Source organism: Macaca fascicularis, chromosome 15 (assembly GCF_037993035.2).
Source record: "Macaca fascicularis isolate 582-1 chromosome 15, T2T-MFA8v1.1".
In the NCBI taxonomy this organism is placed as follows: domain Eukaryota; kingdom Metazoa; phylum Chordata; class Mammalia; order Primates; family Cercopithecidae; genus Macaca; species Macaca fascicularis.
Window position 1 is genome coordinate 114,940,640 of NC_088389.1, and position 21,013 is coordinate 114,961,652.

The following is a 21,013-nucleotide window of genomic DNA, read 5'->3' on the forward strand; positions in this document are numbered from 1 at the left end:
TGGCTCATGCCTGTAATCCCAACACTTTGGGAGCCCGAGGCGGGTGGATCATGAGGTCAGGAGATCAAGACCATCCTGGCCAACATGGTAAAACTCCGTCTCTACTGAAAATACCAAAAAAATTAGCCGGGCGTGGTAGCGGGTGCCTGTATCCCAGCTACGCTGGAGGCTAAGGCAGGAGAATTGCCTGAACCTGGGAGGTGGAGACTACGGTGAGCCGAGATTGTGCCACTGTACTCCAGCCTGGGTGAAAGAGTGAGACTCCGTCTCAAAAAACAAAAAAAGCCCACACTTCTTATTTGTCCCCACCTCCCCCGATGCCTTGAAAGCGCTATTTACTGTCTCCATAGTTTTGCATTTTCCAGAATGTTGTACGGTTGAGATCGCACAATATGTAGCCAGTTTAGATTGGTTTCTTTCACCCAGTAATGTACATTTAAGGTTACTTCGTGTCTTTCCATGGCTTGATAGTTCATTTCTTTTTAGTGCTGAAAAACGCTGCATGTCTGGATGTACCACGTTTATTTATTCATTCACCTACTGAAGGACATTTAGGTTGCTTCCAAGTGTTGGCAATTACAAATAAAGCTGCTCTCAACATCCATGTGTGGGTTTTTATGCGGACATAAGTATTGTTTTATTTTTTTGTTTGCTGAAGAATACTTAGTGGAGTGAACATTTTTTTTACAATCAATTAAGCAAAATAGACAGTTACCAAACACTGTACTATGCATGGTGTGATTCCAATACAGATGACATATGCATGTGGGCGTATGTTTGCATTAAAAAAGGCTGTGTTCCAAAATGTTAGGCACTGACTTTTTTTCTTGAATTATGAGCCTTTTTTGGTCTTCCAGATTTTGCTACAATAAGTTTTCCAAATTGTCTGCTTTTTAAAAAGTGATTATTTTACCACGAGAAAACTCCTCACAAAATGACACACTAGTGGGCACCCTGAGTTCCTTTTTTTTTTTTTTTTGAGAGTCTCCCTCTGTCGCCCAGGCTGGAGTGCAGTGGTGTGATCTTGGCTCACTGCAACCTCCACCTACCTGATTCAAGCGATTCTCCTGCCTCAGGCTCCCAAGTAGCTGGGATTACAGGCACACGCCGCCATGCCCAGCTAATTTTTGTATTTTTAGTAGATATGAGGTTTCACCATGCTGGCCAGGCTGGTCTCGAACTCCTGACCTCAAGTGATCCACCCTCCTCAGCCTCCCAAAGTGCTGGGATTATAGGCATGAGCCACTGTGCTCGGCCCTGAATTACTTTTTAAGGGATGACCTATGTGGGTAATCTGTTCACCTTTTTTGCAATAGGAAGCCATCTTTAAATAAACTCCTGTCCAGAATTCCATATGTAAGTGAAATTAAGCAAGAGTCCCTCGGACTGGTATAAAGCTACTAAGGAATGCTAGGGGCCGATGGACACAGATTTAGAACCATAGAGACCGTTCCTCTTATTTCTGTCGTTTACCTTAAAGCTCAGGTGCTTTTGTCTAAGCCAATGCCTTTTTCCTTGAAATGGAGCTTGGAACTCCTAATAGTGAAGCGTCAGTGAAAACCTGCATACGCTTCCCATCAGGGAACTCTGAGGACAGGTGGATAGAAACAAAATCTCTTTGTTTGGGCATGTGTGTTTTCTTTACGACTGTGCCCCACACACTTTAATTACCACTTAATCTGTTCCTCTGCGTGCCAGCGGGGCGCCATGCTTTCTGTGCCCACTGTTCTCAGGTGCCTGTTGCGCAGCGGTTGCCATGGCACCAGAGTCACGCACCACAGTCTTGCCGTACCTGTTTGGTGTCTGTGTGCTCCCTGCTTTGCACAGCTCTGCTCCTTACTGAGTTCTTGTTTCCTGATGTGTTCTCGTTCTCAAGAAAGTTTTCTTCATTCTAAGAAAAAAGTACAGATTGAAAAAATAAAAAGTTACAGCCAAAAAACAGATGTTCTTTCATGAATAATACCTAGAAGAATTTGGAGGATGAGAAAAGCAAAGAATAGGTGTTCAGGTGAAGCATCTGATTCAACGAACAGCTGATAAATCCTGGGCTTGTAAAGAAACAGATGATGGGCTGGGCACAGTGGTTTGTGCTTGTAATCCCAGCACCATGGGAGGCTGAAGTGGGAGGGGAGACCAGCCTGGGCAAAATCTCAGTAAAAATATAAAAATTAGCTGGGCATGGTGTTGTGCACCTGTAATGCCAGCTACTTGGGAGGCTGAGGTGGGAGAATCGCTTGAGCCCCGGAGGTAGAGGTTGCAGTGAGCGGAGATTATGCCACTGCATTCCAGCTTGGGCGACAGAGCAAGACTCCACTTGAAAAAAAAAAAGAAAGAAAGTAAAGAAACAGATGACTTTTGCTTTGTTTTGTTCTGATACAAAGGTGGTCCGGTGGAAGAGAGGAATGAGGACAATTGCCCTTATGTAGGCCAGATAACTTTCCAATAGGCAGAGCTGGGACTGGGGGCAGGTTTCCACTCTCCTTTCTATCACATCACACTGATTTTCACCTTATAAAATGAAATAAAATGTGGTAAACCATAGGCTGGATAACCTTATTCTTAGACGTTTGATTTATGAAATGTTGAAACGGGTTTTATTTGGTTTAAAGCAATCTCTGGGAGTAATGATCACAAGAAAAATGCCCTTTTTGGTGTGTGTGAGGCTGTCTTGATTTTACTTTAAGGAACTGAATGAGATTTGCTCTCGTAGGGCTGTCGGGACCCCTCAGCTGCTGTTTCCAGAAGTGACAGACACCGGACCTGTCTCCTGTTTCTTTTATCTTTTTGGGGTATCTAATATTTCTCCCATCTCATTTCAACTTGCCCTTTTCCAGAGTGAGGTAATGGATAAACGGTGTCAGGAAATGCCTTCTGTTAGCCCAAGTGCTATGACTGCGTCTTCAAAGACCAGGTGCATGACTTTGATTTTAACTTATATCTCTGACTGGCCCCAGGAATCCAGCAAATATTGCAATTCCGAGTTGTATTGCATTTTCCACTTACAGAAACACAAGAATGAGTAAACATGAAAAAAAGACAAAACCTTACAGCACAAGATTCATGCATCAAAGTATTGTGCCATACTTCCTTTTTTGTTACAGTTGCTTATATTCTACAGTTCTTTGCATAGAGCAGACACTAACAATTTTTTGAATTAATGACCTACAGTGATTTTAATGTTGCATTAGCACAGGAGTGTAGTACCCCTGGGTTCTTGGTATAAAAATACGGCATGGGCTGAGCATCGTGGCTCACGCCTGTAATCCCAGAACTTTGGGAGGCCAAGGCGGGCAGATCACGAGGTCAGGAGATTGAGACCATCCTGGCTAACATGGTGAAACCCCATCTCTACTAAAAATACAAAAATTAGCTGGGCGTGGTGGCATGTGCTTGTAATCCCAACTACTTGGGAAGCTGAGGCAGGCGAATTGCTTGAACCCGGGAGGTAGAGATTGCAGTGAGCTGAGATCGCACCACTCTGCACTCCAGCCTGGGCGACAGAGCGAGACTCAGTCTCAAAACAAACAAACAAACAAACAAACAAAAAAGCATGAAAGGAAAAAATATACATAGTATGGGAAGATGACAGACTGTTGCTAATTGCTGAAGTTGGCTGACAGTTACCTAGAGAATCATTTTATTATTCTCCTACTTTGGTGGATGCTAAAATTTTCCTTAATAATAAGTTAAAAAAAAAAAAAACCAAGCATAAGTTGGTGGAGTAACAGGACACAGGTCACTGAGGGGCTAGTCCTTAGGGTCCCTACTGAGCAGGTCACACTCTCTCAAGCCTCAACTCCCTTATTCATACAACACAGTTTGGATTTGGAGTTCTTGTGGATCCTTCCGGAATCCTGACATTTTCCGAGATTCAGCTTCTTGACGTTGATTCCTCCTGCCCCCTGGTGGCAGGATCTGAAAATTACTGGTGGAATACAGGGATGGATCCTTCGTTTTTAAAGTTAATGAAAGTGGAAGGTGTGTGTGTGTTGAGGGATAGAGTGGGCACTTCTTTAAGTGGCAACAAGGGCACCTGTGGTTTTGTTTTTCACTGTGTAATAGTCTTATTTTTGCTGCCAGCAGAGTATACGCCTTGGCCTTTTAGTATTTTCTGGAAGAACAATGCCCCCACTTGAGGATTCCCAACAGAATTAATGGGGTTATTGTGGATATTGACTGGTACCTGGAAAATGACCATTAAGACAACTGTCTTTCTACTTCTTTTCAAATTAGAGTCATGGGGCTGTGATATGGGGCCCCAGATAATGTCTTAGCCCATTGTTTCTTTCTATTTATTTAGCAACTCACATTACTAAATACCTTTGCACACTTAACACCCTACAACCATGACTGCATTCTCATGGTAAAATCTATCCCTCTGTTCAATGTGTAAGAAAGGTGAGGGAATTGTGTTGTGAGTATGTCTAGGCCGTTTACAGCTTATCATGTTTAATTTCTCTAGTTAACTTCAGTTGTTAGGTGTGCTAAACGATGAGGGTCCTGATTGAGCCCCCTTTGAAGGGACAGCCTAGTAACCAGGAGTCCATTGTGCCTGGGGTTTGTTTCCCACCATCTCTTTGATCTTGCACTTTCTATGTGGCTATTACAGGGAGCCACAGATGGACAGAGGCATTTTCATTGTCTTCCTTTCATTCACTTTCTAAACCTATGATAACTTCTAGAACACTGGAGATTTCTAAAATTACTCCCCTTTCTATTTGTGGCATCCCTTTTCAAAGAATGTTAGTTGACACATGGTCACCTAGGCAAAAGGCTACATTTCCAAGCTTCCCTTGCAACTAGGTTCTGACAGTGAAATGAAAGTAGAAAGGGTGCCCTGTGGGGGACAGCTCAGGGAATGTTCTGCCAGGGATGGCTGGCAGGTGCACTTGGTCCTTTTTGTGCTTTCCTCTGTCTTGCTGCCCAGTGTAATGCTGATTCCAACTGAACCATGGATACAAGGGCCACATCCTCATGATGTCAAGGTGCTGAGTTGGGAGGAACGTGGGTCCCTGGAAGCCTTGAGCAGGAGGCTCACCGCAGCTCTGTACCACCCACCTCATCTTTAGTGGGATGAAACTGACTTTTCCCTTGTTACTTTTGGTTTCTGCTTTTATTTTGCACCAAATGATACAGTATTTAGCAGATAGGAGACCCTGTGTAAAACTCTTATCTGGGCCTGGTGGCTCACACCTGTAATCCCAGCACTTTGGGATGCCGAGGCAGGCGGATCATGAGGTCAGGAGTTCAAGACCAGCCTGGCCAATATGGTGACACCTTGTCTCTACTAAAAATACAAGAATTAGCCAGGCGTGGTGGTGCACGCCTGTAGTCCCAGCTACTTGGGAGGCTGAGGCAGAAGAATCGTTTGAACTGGGGAGGCGGAGGTTACAGTGAGCCAAGATCTTGCCACTGCACTCCAGCCTGGGTGACAGAGTGAGACTCTGTCTCAGAACAACAACAACAAAAACTCCAAGAAGCCTGTGAGGTGGGTACCATGATCCACATTTTCGCAGACGAGGAAACTGAGGCAAAGATAAGTAAATCACTTGACTTGGGTTGTATAGCCAGAAATGGCTGGGGTAGGATCTCAACCCAGACTGTCCTTCCCCAGATCATCTTGTGCCTATAGACGGATGATTCTTTGGGCCTGGCGAAGATCACAAGACATAGTAGTCTGCCTAGGAATTAAATTCCTTTTGGAAATTAGGATTGGAAAGCCTGATTTGACCTCCAAATATTAAAAGGCAAAGGTAGAAATTATAGAAATGTTGAATTAGAGAAGCTTGTGGCCACTTTTAGCTACATCTAGGCTCTGTGGTCATTTCTCAAGCCACAGTAGTGGCCCTCCTGCCCTGTACACTGGTTTTAAGTGGAAGATATCCTTTGAGTAACATGGGTGGGGACTCCTGCCTCTGTGGACACATCTTGTCATCATGGCTGGTTTCACGTTCTTCAGCCTCTCCCCTGCACTGTGTGTAATCACACAGCCTGGCTTCCATTTCTCAGTTCTTGTGGCAGGGGATTTTCTGCTGCAGAGGCACCACCATTGTGCTGGGAGAGCTTTTCTTCACTACAGAATTTGCTCTGGCCTGGTTGCTCTGACTGCATGAGTGGTCTTGCGCTCACTCAGTGGTCTTGCTTCTTGTGGGAATGGAGGTAGGACCTACCTAACAAAGTTGGGTGGCTCCGTCTAGTGGCACATGTAGTAAGTACTCGTTGCCTATTAAGTTAATTTCATGGTTTAGTTTGCTTCTCGCTTGTTCTGGGGCGTTTACAGTCATGTTGTCCTCTGTATTTGAACTTAGACTTATCAAAATCAACATCTGTTTGGTGAATCTGATCTCTCAAAATTGTTTGGGGTCATCCCCCACCTCAACTCTTTTTTTACTCTTACCGTCTACCAATGTCAAATGTTTTAAGTCCCTTTCTCTAAATGTTATTCTTTGACTGCATGGATTTTGCCTAGGAATGACTGCATTTTCAAAGATTGTATTTTAGAAGTCTTTGATCTTTATCTATTGGTCTTGACTCACTTGGTTCATGTAACTTTCTGGCTCAAGTCTTGGGTGTGCATAATCCTTAGTGTGAGTTAATGGGCACTAGCTAGACCATTCCCCAGAGATGTTCTTGTTTCACCTGCCTGCCTGTGTGGGTTTAGAGGCCAGGTAAGGAGCAGCAGTACCTGTGGCAAGAGACACACGTGGGCAGCCTGGGGCTCACTGTTACCTCTTAATGCTGAGGGATCTTTGGATTGGGTGCAAGAAGTCAAGTCTCTGTATGTTGCTGTGAGTGGCTGTAACACTAGCAACGTCTATGGCTTCAGAACACCGTTAACATTCTCCCCCTGGGAACTTTGTGAGCCAGGAGGCAGAGGAAACCCCTATGTATGGGAATGTCAGGGAAAGGGGAGAGAGAGCGCCGTACCCGAAGGAGAAAACTTACCAGAAGATGTATAATAAGAGTTTTAAGAAAGTTTAAACATGCGAGTACTCATAGAATATGGTTTCCAGGCTGGGTGCAGTGACTCACCCCTGTAATCCCAGCACTTTGGGAGGCTGAGGAGGGTGGATCACCTGAGGTCAGGAGTTCGAGACCAGCCTGACCAATATGATGAAACCCTGTCTCTACTAAAAATACAAAAACTAGCTGGGCATGGTGGCAGGCGCCTATAATCCCACTTACTCGGGAGGCTGAGACAGGAGAATCTCTTGAACCCGGGAGGCGGAGGTTGCAGTGAGCTGAGATTGTGCCATTGCACTCCAGCCTGGGCAACAAAAGTGAAACTCCATTTCAGGAAAAAAAAAAAAAAAAAAAAAAAAGAAGAAGAAGAAAAAAGAATATGGTTTCCATGAGCTTTCTTGAAGCAATTGCTAGAGGAAGAAGCCATACAAATGATAAATGGAGAAATTATGACAAAAAGAGGGTTAGTACATTTTGAATCTATTTCATAATAAAATCTAAGACGATTCCGGGGATTATGATTCTGGAACAAATTATAAACATTATATCCTCTGCCAATGTAGAAAAAATCATTAGAAGGCTACTTGAAGGGGAAGGATAAGAAAAGGTAGGAGGTAGGATAAGCAGGCCAATTTCCTACTTCAGGTCACGCTGGACCCTCTTCCCTACTGCGACAGTTTATTACTCACTGAAATCCGTCTTCACCACTTTAACGAGTGTTCAGCTTTATTTATCTATGACATTAACCATATCAAGAATAAGACCAAAAGGCCTGAGTTAAATTGCTCCAAATGCATTGATGTATATTTTTATTTCTTCCTTAAATACAGTGTCTCCAGAGCTGGGGGCTAGTGAAAAGTCATCATGAACTGGGCACGGGTGGCTCACACCTGTAATCCCAGCACTTTTGGGGGCTGAGGCAGGCAGATCACTTGGACTCAGGAGTTTGAGACCAGCTTGGGCAACATGGTGAAGCCTTGTCGCTCTATTTTTTAAAATAAAAATATAAAAATTATTTTGTAAAAGGTCACAAATGCAGAATTGTCCACTCCAAGACACCATTACCCTTGCGGCTGCTGGGTGATCTTTCGCTCTTATTGTTGCTTTGATATTTGTGTTGATTGTTTGTTTGTTAATGTGTGACTATTTCAAACTGGCTCTAGTTTCCCGTTACTGTTCCTTACTGACTTAGGCTGATTTGTTTGAGCAGAGAAAGACACTGCCATAAGAACTTCCTATGCATTTGGCAGGGAGACCAGAGAAGTCTAAAGTCACCCGTGGAGAAGCTGGTCCTGAGAGCAATGTGACCACGCCTTCACTCACGACTCTGCCAGCCACGGTGCTGTGCTTCCCATGCATGATATGACTTAATCCCTGACCCCCTTGAATGCTAATATTTGTACCTTTATTAGTTTTTTTATTACCCTGCAGCCAATAATTCATAGATAAGTATTCTTTCTCCATCTTCTAGCTGTACTTTTTACTTATGTTTACTCTTGAACTCATTCCAGCCTGGCTTGCACTTTTTTGAGACAGTCTTGCTCTGTTGCCCAGGCTGGAGTGCAGTGGCATGATCTTGGCTCACTGCAACCTCAACCTCCCGGGTCAAGCGATTCTCATGCCTCAGTCTCCTGAGTAGCTGGGACTACAGGCACACGCCACCACACCCTGCTCATTTTTTATTTTTTATTTTTAGTAGATACAGGATTCTGCCATGTTGGTCAGGCTGGTCTCGAACCCCTGGCCTCAAATAATCCACCTGCCTTGGCCTCCCAAAGTGCTGGGATTATAGGCATGAGCCACCATGCCTGGTCTGGCCTGCACATTTACTACTCCATGGAAATCGCCCTTGCCAAAGACAATGATTTCCACATCCCTAAATTCAGTTTTCATCATGCACCATAGATAACTTCCTCTTTAAAATGATCTGTCCCTGACTTTCGTGATATCACACTTTACTAGTTTTCTCCTTCCACTTAAACTGTTCCTCCTCCCTTTCCTGTGCTGTATCAGCCTTTTATACTTAACTCTGAATGTTACATGTGCTTCCCTGGGGCTCTGTCCGACAAATATTTATTGTGCACTTACTATGGGACAGACACTGCTTTGGGTGTGGGGGATTGCATACTGGTGCCTATTCTCAGGGAGTTTCGAAGAAAAGCTGTCGGCTGGGCGTGGTGGCTCACACCTGTAATCCTAGCACTTTAGGAGGCCAAGGAGGGTGGAACACTTGAGGTCAGGAGTTTGAGACCAGCCTGGCCAACATGGCGAAACCCCGTCTTTACTCGAAATACAAAAATTAGCCAGGCGTGCTGGCTCACGCCTGTAATCCCAGCGACTAGGGAGGCTGAGGAAGGAGAATCGCTTGAATCCAGGAGGCAGAGGTTGCAGTGAGCTGATATCATGCCACTGCACTTCAGCCTGGGCGACAAGAGCAAGACTCCACCTCAAAAGAAAAAAAAAAGAAAGAAAGGAAGAAAGAAAGAAAAGCTTTCAACCATGAGTTACACAATTGATTACTTAATTATAGTTGTGATAAAAGACTACTAAAAAGTTGAAGATGCTACTTCTAGGAATTAATTGGAACAAAGTCCACTGTGTTTGAAGTTCTAAAGATGTGACCTGTTAAGTCACGGTGAACTGGAAATCTTCTCACCAGCACAACACCTTCCAGTAGATGAGAAAGAAGATGAACAAGGATATAATCTCGTTGAATCTATCAGTTGAAACCAAGATTGGTCTTACTCTCATTTGCTTCTTTGATTTTTTTTTAATAGGCAAACTCCTAGTCTGTCTGAAGGGATCAACATTCAGACTGCAAGGTGATTATAGATTGTTTTTTGTTTATAAAAATGCTTTCACCAGGGGCACACTAGACCAACAGTGGGAAGTCTTTTTCCTTTAGGGTTCCTGATCCTCAAAATTTGTGAGATTAAGAAACATTATATACTTCTGGGCGTGGTGGCTCACGCCTATAATCCCAGCACTTTGGGAGGCCGAGTCACGAGTTCAGGAGTTCGAGACCAGCCTGGCAAACATGGTGAAACCCCATTTCTACTAAAAACACAAAAATTAACCGGGTGTGGTGGCGAGGGCCTGTAATCACAGCTACTCAGGAGGCTGAGGCAGGAGAATCGCTTGAACCCAAGAGGTGGAAGTTGCAGTGAGATGAGATTGCGCCACTGCACCCCAGCCTAGGAGACAGTGCGAGACTCTGTCTGAACAACAACAACAACAACAAAAAGAAAAATTATATACTACATATTATTTACAGCACAGAAAAAGATACGAAGAGGATAACAACACCTGTCTGTGAAGCAGTTTGGTTAGAGTGGCCATGAAATGATTGACTTCTAAATTCAAGAGCAGGAAATATGGCTTCAGCTCTTTATTAAATTCTATTGTTAGAATAAGATAGAATAAGAAGAAAAAGAGAGGGAGAGATAAAGGTAGTGTCAAGAGACATCGGACTTCATTAATGATACCATCATCTTGGAATATCTTGAATAGTCCCTAAGCTAATTCAAAGACATGTTTTGCTTCTGCTATCATTGGTTTATGCAGCACGTATCACAACTTGGGATCTTCCTTCATGTTCAATGAAATCGAACTCAAGTCTACATTTGGAAAAAAGTTACTTTTTGGTGATTTCTAAAATCACCTTGACCATTAAGCTCTTCTTTCCAAAGAGTGCTAAGTAAATAAATGTAAATTACTCAAATCAGAAACACAGAGAATGAGGCCCAGCGCAGTGGCTGATTGATGTCTGTAATCCCAGCAATTTGGGAGGCTGAGGTGGGAGGATCATTTGAGGTCAGGAGTTCCAGACCAGCCTGGCCACCATGGAGAAACCCTGTTTTTATTAAAAATACAAAAATTAGCCCAGTGTGGTGGTGCACGCTTGTAATCCCAGCTACTTGGGAGACATGAGAATTGCTTGAGCCCAGGAGGGGGACATTGCAGTGAGCCAAGATTGTCCACTGCACTCCAGCCTGGGCAACAGAGCAAGACTCTGTCTCAAGAAAAAAAAAAAAAAAAAGGAAAAAAAAAACCGAATGAATTCACAGCATATAAAACATTTAAGAAATGCATTTGACTAAATAGGAAACAGATCAGAATGACTCAAGATGCTAGAAAAATAACTTTAGAAAGTCCTTTGATGAGACACGACAAGGAGAGCCAAGCTCTCCTGGGCTGGCAGGGACCTAAGGAATTTGAGGGTTTTTTTGTTTGTTTTTGTTTTTGAATTTATTTATTTATTTATTTTTTATTTTACTGACATGATGACAACTCAGAGCGGCATGTTGGCAACTTCCACAGGCCTCACATAAATGAATTGCAGTATTTGCTATAGGAAAAGGCAGATTTTACATCTAGGTTTCAAGATATGGTTTGGCCTGTACCAGCATCCACAACTAAATGGTTGATTAATAGCTGATATTTGAACATTTGCTAGGCACCAGTATATTACCTTAATTTCCCAGCAATTATATGATGTGGAATATTAGTATACCTATTTTTAGATGAGCAAACAGGTATAGAGAAATAGATGAGTTGCCTAAATGGTGGGCCTGGAAAATCCAGGCAGACTGACTGAAGCCTCTTCACCTGAAGAACCTATGTTTTGTCATTTTTATGATTCAGTACATGAATTTTTTTTTTTTTTTTTTTTTTTTTTTTTTTTTTTTGAGTGCAGTGGCCTGATCTCAGCTTACCACAACCTCCAACTCCTGGGTTCAAGCAATTCTCCTGCCTCAGCCTCCCTAGTAGCTGGGACTACAGGCATGTGCCACTGTGCAGCTAATTTTTGTATTTTTAGTAGCGATGGGGTTTCATCATGTTGGCCAGGCTTGTCTCAAACTCCTTGTGATCCCCCCGCTTCGGCCTCCCAAAGTGCTGGGATTACAGTTGTGAGCCACTGTGCCCAGCCCCAGTGCTTGATTTTTAACATCCCTCATCTATCACCCTCCCTTGACCTTCCCCACTGACATCCCCCGCCCCTCCAAATCTGGCTTTTTTTAGAAGCTCATCACTTTCCTCCCTCTCCCATGTCCTCCTTAATGACAGGCTATTGATCTCTCGCCAAGGTCTAGGCCATGTAGAGTACAGTCAGTACTAGAAGCATTACAAGCTACCTCTCCTACCCACTCCTGTGCTTTCTCAATCCTTCCTCCCTTACTTCTTTCTTCCTCTTCTTTGACCTAAAGGACCTCATGCTTTGCAGGGGAACAAGGAAGTGATGATATGGGCCAACAGGAAGCCTAACATTTGCTGGCTCCTAAACATGTCACTGTGAGAACCTTTGTCTCTCTATCCCCTCCTTGCTGGAGCCAGCACATCATGTAAATAGACCTGTGCTCGCCACTTGTTTTATCTGTATGGGTCAGATCCTTGATTAAGCAATTTTTCTTTCAAACCTCCCTGGCTGCACAAATCAGGCCAGTACTCTCTAACCAACTTCCTTCTTGCAGATGTTTCTCAACTAATGGAGTCTGGTAGATGTGAAAATCAGGTTCAGTACATTAAATTAGAAAAATAAAAAAGCTTTTTGCTGGGTGCGGTGACTCATACCTGTAATCCCAGCATTTTGGGAGGCCAAGGTGGGTGGATTGCTTGCGCTTAGGAGTTCAAGACCAGCCTGGGTAACACGGTGAGACCCTGTGTCTACTAAAAATACAAAAATTAGCCAGACATGGTGGCATGCACCTGTAGTCCCAGCTACTCAGGAGGCTGAGGTGGGAGGATTGCTTGAGCTCCAGAGGCGGAGGTTGCAGTGAGCTGAGATCACACCACTGCACTCCACCTCCAGCCTAGGTGACACAGTGAGACCCTGTCTTCAAACAAACAAACAAACAAACAAACAGCAGTCTTAAAAGCTAGTGAAACTGTAAAGTGATGCGATTGAAAGGCAGGGATACTGACAGGACCCATCACTAGTGACTACTAGGACCCATCACTCAGTGACTGTGCAGCTTCATAGGTTGTGCTGTTCAGAACCTTTGGTATTCTGTCAGAGTTGAGCAGGTCAGGAGAGTAAGGCAACTGGATCATTAAATAAGCAGATTTGCCTGTCTTGGCCCCTTTTGGACTATAGCTGACCTCTCCCATGGTGTAAAGCAACCTTGCCTCACATTAATGGCTTGCTTTAGGGCCATGTTTTATGGAGGAATGTTTACCATCACTTTACTTACAACCCCTTGTGAGGTTGCTGGCTAGTTTATTCTGGAATGTTCCTGAGTCCACATAATTTACAAATTTAGTTTTAAGCTTATCATTGGTTTTGGATTTGAGGGACCAAGATTTTGCAATCAATGAGGATCCCTGAGGTAAATCAGGAGAACTGGTGTCTATTCCTTTTTGCCTTTCTTTACTACTCTTTCTATCTCCCAGCTCATGCCTCTCCTACCTTTTATTTTATTTTATTTTAAATGGAGTCCTAACTTGGAATCCTGCTTTCCCATTCTGGGCCTTGATTTCTCCACATAATGTAACATGAAAAAAAAATAGTGTTTGACATGGTAGCTTGGGGAATTATATCTTTTGTGCCCCACCTAGTATTTTCCTTCCATCTAGCACAGAGCAGTTGCTCAATATACTTTGTTGAATGAATGAATGAAATAATAAAAGCGTACAAAATAAATGTTCATTTGGAATATTTGGAAAATGGAGTGACTCCCTGACCGTCAAAGTAGGTGAGGTCACCTTTTGCCATGAATGGGACTTTTCACAGACTGTGCTGTGCTGGTTTGCCATTGTTTAATTAATTTTAACCAAACTAGCTTTCTGTTTCCAGCTCCTAGCGTAATGCCTGGCACAAGGTCAGAGCTCAGTAAATTTTTTGTTGAATCAATAATTGCCGTAATTTATGTCAAAGAGTTTTGGCTTTCAGAGAAAATGTAAACAAAAACAAAGTTTTGAAGCAGGATATTAGAAGGAAGATTGAGAAGTCTTCAGGTGCATTTCCTGGCTTCCTGACTCACCTATTCCTGGTAATCATCCCCTTCATTACTGAAAACTGACCGGTGACTCCTTAGGCAGGTGACTCAGCATTTTGCTAAGAAATCGCTATCTCCGGCTGGGCGCAGTTAAATACCTAGTCCTTGTGTGGGGTAGAAGTAGCAGCTATTCAAAGATCCAGAATCGTGGCTTTAAGTGGAAATTGTGTTGTGCTTTTGTCTGCCTATATCTGCAATCAAGTTCCAAACTTCTGTGGAATAATACAGATTTGGAGTTCATGCTTAATCATTTCTATTCTATGTAAAATTCCAGATACCCTCACCTTTGAACTTTTTTTTCCCTAATTTGACAAATAAGAGCTCAGGAAGTATCCTGGCCCAGCTTCTCCATTCAACATCAACAGTGTCTGAATGAGATGGTTCGGCAGGGATCACCACCATCGTTTTAAAGTAATTAACTAGAGTGGAGGTTTTATCATCAGTAATAAAAAGTAAAACTGGAGACTATTGGTACCAAGGTTATCAAAAGAAAAATACAAAAACAAAACCCAGAGCTTGGGAACTAGTCTTAGTTCTATCCTAACTGAAGCAAGAGCATTTTTCTGAAACCTCCCTGCAGCCTACTCTCTGAAGGCTGGGGATATGCTTGCAGGACACATTGTCTTGTGAGGCAATTAAAGCCTGTGTCTTCATGGCTGAATCAGGGATTTTCCAATCATTCCTGACATGACATCCTTGTGGCAATCTGTCTAGGCCTACAGATGGATTAAAAAAAACCAAACCAAACAAAAAACAAGTCTTACTCTCTAGTCAATCAAAACATAACACCTCAGGCTGGGTGTGGTGGCTCACACCGGTAATCCCAGCCCTTTGGGAGGCCAGTGTGGGCAGATCACTTGAGGTCAGGAGTTTGAGACCAGCCTGGCCAACATGGTGAAACCCCATCTCTACTAAAAATACCAAAAATTTTAGCCGGGCATGGTGGTGCATGCCTGTAATCCCAGCTACTCAGGAGGCTGAGGCAGGAGAATCACTTGAACCCAGGAGGCGGAGGTTGCAGTGAGCCGAGATAGATCGCGCCACTGCACTCCAGCCTGGGTGACAGAGCAAGACTCTGTCTCAAAAAACAAAAACAAAACCCCCCTAAAAACATATCACCTCAAAAGAACTCTCTTAAAATCAAGAGGGCAAAAATAAAATAAGATAAAATAAAATTAGGAGGGCATCTCTCTTGGGACACTTATGGTAGAAATAATACAGTCCAATCTCTTTCTCCTTTCCTTTTTCTGTGACCATTAGGTGCCTCAAGTTTTTCCCCAGTTTTGGTAAAAGGCAGTAGAGATGGCTGTAATCTTGAAAACCTCAGTCCTTGTTCTACTCCTGACTGATTATCCAATGCATTCTAGTCTAGAAATGTGGCTGGTACCATTCACCACACTGACAAAACTCTCAAAATTACTTTTTCAGAACTCTGAAAAAAAAAAAAAAAAAAAAAAAAAAAAAGACTTGCAGCACTCCAGAGAATGCTTTTCAAATAAAATGACTCAGAATCTCAGAACATCGTGCTTTGTGGTGTCTTAAATTATCCTAGTTCTGTTTCCCTCTCCACAGACTCATGATAGCCTCAACAACCCTGAAATCATGAAAACTAGCAGTATAGCCATTTTGAAGGGGGTAAAACGAGATTGGAGTTACCCAAAGTCCAACTCTCAGATAACTGCCATTATCTGATCTATTTTGAAGTTCCTTAGAAAATCCTCTGTGTCTTGGCTGGGTGCGGTGGCTCATGCCTGTAATCCCAGCACTTTGGGAGGCTGAGGCAGGTGAATCACCTGCGGTCAGGAGTTTGAGACCAGCCTGACCAATATGGTGAAACTCCATCTTTACAAAAAATACAAAAATTAGGCGGGTGTGGTGGCAGGCACCTGTAATCCCAGCTTCTTGGGAGGTTGAAACAGGAGAATTGTTTAAACCTGGGAGGTGGAGGTTGCAGTGAATCAAGATCATGCTACTGCACTTTAGCCTGGGTGACAGAGCGAGACTCTGTCTAAAAATGAAAAACAAAAAACAAAAAAACAAAAATTAGCCAGGCACGGTGACATGTGCCTGTAGTCCCAGGTAATCAGGAGGCTGAGGTGAGAGGATTGCTTGAGCTCCAGAGGTTGAGGGTTCAGTGAGCCACGCACGACTGCCCTACTGCACTCCAGCCTGGGTGACAGAACGAGACCCTATGTCCAACAAACAAACAAACAAACCAAAATAAAACAAAACCCCTTGATCCAAATATATGCTGTCTAAAGGAGACATACTTTGCATTCAAAGACCTAAATAAGTTGAAAGAAAAGGATGGGGAAGATACAGCATGCGAATAGTACCCAAAGAGAGCTTGAGTGGCAATAATATCAGCTGAAATAGGTTTTAAGACAACAATTGTTATTAGAGACAAAAGACATTTTAAAATGGCAAAAGGGTCAATTTATCAAAGAGCTATTTTAACATATATGTACATAATAAAAGAGCTCTAAAACACATGAAGCAAAAACTGACAGAATTCATGGGAGAAGTAGACAATTAATCAATAGCTGGCTATTTCATTACTCCATCTTCAGTAATGAATAGAACTAGAGAGATGGTCAGTAAGAAAACAGAAGAATTGAACAGTGGTATATAAACCAACTAGACCTTATAGACATATACAGAACACTCCACCAACAGAAGTAGAATACACATTCTTCTCAAGGGCACATAGAACATTCTCCAGGCTAGATCACATGTTAGGCCCAAACAAATCTTAATAAATTTAAAAATATTGAAAGATAATGTATCTTCCCCAACCATAATTTGGGGGAAACTTAGAAATTATGTGGAAATTAAGCACACTCCTAAATAACCAATGGATTAAAGAAGAAATCATAAGGGAAGTTAGAAAATAGTTTGATAAGAGTTAAAATGCAGCCTGGGTGACAGAGTGAGAGTCTGTCTTATAAAAAAAAATTAATACAAATAAAGCTCAGGGTGAGACTCTGTCTCATGAAAAATAGAAGAAGAAAGAAAAATAAAGCTGAGCACAGTGATGCATGCCTGTAGTCCCAGCTACTTGGAAGGGTGGGGTGGGTGAATTGCTTGCACCCAGGAGTTTGAGGCCAGCCTAAGCAACATAGCGTGATCCTCATCACAAATAAATAAATAAATAAGAAAAATGAAAATATACCAAAATTTATAAATATGGCTAAAGCAGTGCCTACAGGGAATTTTATAATTGTAATTGTTTATGTTATCAAGAAGTAAGATCTCAAATCAATAACCCAATCTGTTACTGTAACAAACTAGAAAAAGAACAAATGAAACCCAAAGTTAGCAGAAGGAAAGAAATAATGAAGATTATAGTGGAGACAAATGAAATAAAGACTAGAAAAACAAAAGAGAGAATCAATGAAACCAAAAGTTGGTTCTTAACTTACTTAAAAAGGGGAAAAAAGAAAGCTTAAAAAACTAATAACAAGTGAAGAGATTGAATTACTAACCATAAACTTCCCAACGAGGAAACATCCAGGAAAAAAGAAACCAAGAAAAAAAAAAAGAGAGAGAGAAGACAAATAACTAAAATCATGAATGCAAGAGGAGATGTTACTACTGATATTACAGAAATAAATGTCAAGTTGTTGCTTTAATTTTTTGGCATAAATCTGGTGGTCAGGTCCTTAAAGAGGAAGGATAACCAGATTTGTGTGTGTGTATGAACTCCAAAACCAAAAACATACAGCTTATGTGAGTGATCCAATAGAATAATCACCAGCGATAAGTAGTTACTGAGTACTTGAAATGGGACTAATATGACTAAGGACCTGAATTTAATTTTAACCAATTTAAATTTAAATTTAAAACTGAACATTAGATCCATGTATTGAAAAACACTTAAGCATGTTTGGAACAACTTGTTTATGAATCTACTTTTTACAACTATACATTTTATGAAATCTAAAAACAGATGAAGTATTTCTGATACAAATGTAGCATTAGAGTTGACATGTACTATATGTTTAAAATATACACTGGATGTTCATAGACTTGGTATGAAACAAATTTAAATTATTTCATTAATTTCAATATATGAGGTTCCATAAAATATAGTTAAAATATAGTGAAGAGTTATATCTACTTTATTTTGGATTTTTAATGGGCTTGCAGAAAAGTTTTAAATTGCTTATCTGGCTTGTGCTGTATATTAGATAGTTCTGCTTTAGCCCTCAGCAAAAATGTATCTTTACATTATTTATTATTTCCTGTTTTCTTTCCAATGCCTCAACCACTGATGAGTAAGTGGCTCCTCAGTTTTAAGGGGAACCTCTTCAGGAATGTTTGAATGAGGAAAAAATAAATCGTTATACCCTCTCTCTGAGATGCCATGGAAGTGATTTGGTTTATAATCCCCTACACTGTTTTCCCCTAAAAGTAAGTCGAGGTGTGATCATGCAAATTTGAAGAAAGAGTAGAGAATATGCTTTTTTTTTTTTTTTAACCTCCTTCCCCAAAGCAAATTATTGTCATGTGTTTGTGTGTGTGTGTGTGTGTGTGTGTGTGTGTGTGTGTGTGTTTTAATTGAATCTAGGAAGCTCCAGCCAAGCACCTCTTGAGCAATGTGAAAAAGTACTCGATGTGATTCATGTTGACCTCCCAGGCTAGTGGGTTAAGGAGAAACAATATTCTTCCTCCCTACATAACATAGTTACTTCCCACCTCAGAACGTTTCTATTCAAAGTACCTGCTTGACAAGAAGTCTCCGCCCATACTCCAGCAGGTTTGGGTCCCTAATGGGACTTGCACTTACATGATCTCCCAAACTATGACCTCCATTTAACAAACTCTCCAAACCTGCTTGACTGGCTTTCTCATGGAGTAACTCAGCCTTTCCTGTGTGTTCGTGCAGAGTGAGGCCCATTTCCCCAGCCTAGTCCTCTCCCAGGACTTTCAGGACTTTGGTAAGTGGGTTCCACCCAACTGATTTCAGAGCAATCCTGGGCTCTGTGCCTCTGAGAGCACCTGTGGCAAGGCTGGTTGCTTATTTCACAGGGAGGAGGAAACTTGAGTTGGGATTCCAAGAGATGCCCTTTAATAAATGTGTTAAAACAAATTCCTGCATTTTCCTCTTAGAAATTCTCAACTGTATTTGACCTCTCTTGCTGTTAACTTCCATCTCTTTGGATTCCTCCCCATCTCCTCTGAGTTTGGAAACATCTTTCAGTTGCCCTGTTCCAAAAAGCCTCTCCCAAATATGGACACGTGGCAAAATATTTGTGGAATGGGGAAAATACATTTTTTTTAAAGCAATGTTGATCACTGAGTGGTGTTAAAAGTAAATAAAAAAAATAGTAATGCCGTCTGGGCGCGGTGGTTTACCCCTGTAATCCCAGCACTTTGGGAGGCCGAGGCGGGTGGATCACGAGGTCAGGTCAGGAGATCGAGACCATCCTGACTAACACGGTGAAACCGCGTCTCTACTTAAAAAAAAAAAAAAAAAAAAAAAAAAAATTAGCCGGACTTGGTGGCGGGCGCCTATAGTACCAGCTACTCGGGAGGCTGACGCAGGAGAATGGCGTGATCCCGGGAGGCGGAGCTTGCAGTGAGCCGAGATCGCGCCACCGCACTCCAGCCTGGGTGACAGAGCGAGACCCCGTCTCAAAATAAATAAATAAATAAATAATAATAATAATAATAACAATAATGCCAAAATAAGTGGATGTTCATGTGGAAAGCAAACTTGACTCCTACCTTACACTATACCTTAAGCTCAATTTCAAGGGGAATAGAGATCCTTAATGTGAATGAAAGAGTAAGCTTTTAGAAAATATCTTCAGGATTTTAGAGCATAATACGCTGTTTTTCTCAACAATGAGCAATATATACATTGTCATAATGATGTGGTGACTGCTTAGCCCCTAAATCTGGTAACTACTTTGGGACAATATGGGAGGAAAAGTGAAGACACTGATGGTGTAAGAGATAAATCCTCATCTGTCATATCAAGAAGTCACTATATAATGTATAAAACAATCAAGAAATGACTAAGTAGTTATGTGAGGAAAAAAATAGAAGACATTGCTAAAAGAGTTAAAAGTCATTGCTCTGGAGGATTAGGAGGGATGGCGCAGGGGACTGTTAGGATGCATTATAAACTGAATAGGCTTTTAAAAATGTCATGTATTAATATATGCGTTCACTTGAAAAACTAAAAAATAATAATTTGGAAAAACCCATGAAGGTAACTACCAGAAGGAAAAACTAAGAGAATGAAAAGTGCTTGCCTCTGGAAAGAACAACTGGCAGGACTGTTGTTTTCATTGTAAGACTTTTGGAGCCATTTAATTGTACTTAACCATTTTTATCTATTTCTTTAATAAAAGCAATTTCATCGTAATAAAGAGTTACACTTGTTCGAAAAAAGACTTCATGATTTTGCAGGTTGGAAAAGAGATTTTAGACAAGATGCAGGAAAGAGAAGCAATGTTTCCTAAACGGGACCATATATAATTAACTTTTGTCCTAATGTTTCCTAAATGGGACCAATATAATTAACTTTTGTTCCTCAAAATATTTCATTAGAGTAAAAGATGGCTTCACAGTGGTAGAAGATATTTACAAATCATAACTGACAAAGGGCTTGTCAATTGAGGAAAATGACAAGACAAGTCTCAATCATTTTAGCAGATTTATTTGCCAAAGTTAAGGAACTGCCTGGGAGACAGGTCTATGCCTTTCTCCAAAGATGATTTTGAGGGCTCCAAATTTAAAGGAGAAAGGGAGGGATATTGAGAAGCACACAGTTTTCACGTAAACAAAGAGGGCAAAGGAAAAATGTGGAGCATCTGCATTTTATGTAAATAATACAGACGAAATGGGGTAGGGGAGCAATCAGATATGCATTTGTATCTGGGGTGACTGCACCTGTAAAGATAAGTTATCAATTTACATTGCCATGGTGAAGTTTTAACAACTCACCAGGAATTTCCTTGTGGGCAAAACATGGGGAAGTGTGTAGCTTTTCATCTTGTAGCCATCTTATTTCGGAACCAAAAGGGGGAAACAGGTTTGTGTGA

The 21,013-nt window shown here is 41.8% G+C and overlaps 2 protein-coding genes across 2 annotated transcripts in view; one reads left to right on the forward strand and one right to left on the reverse strand.

Annotated features, from left to right (window-relative positions):
* Positions 1-21,013, forward strand: part of RMI1 (RecQ mediated genome instability 1) — a 640,651-nt gene that overhangs the window by 336,333 nt on the left and 283,305 nt on the right. The window lies entirely within an intron of this gene.
* SLC28A3 (solute carrier family 28 member 3) overlaps positions 1-21,013 on the reverse strand; it is a 65,795-nt gene that overhangs the window by 37,374 nt on the left and 7,408 nt on the right. The window contains exon 2 of the mRNA XM_005582042.4: positions 1,793-1,891. Coding sequence (XP_005582099.3) covers positions 1,793-1,891 — 99 coding nt within the window. The remainder of the gene's footprint in view (positions 1-1,792; positions 1,892-21,013) is intronic.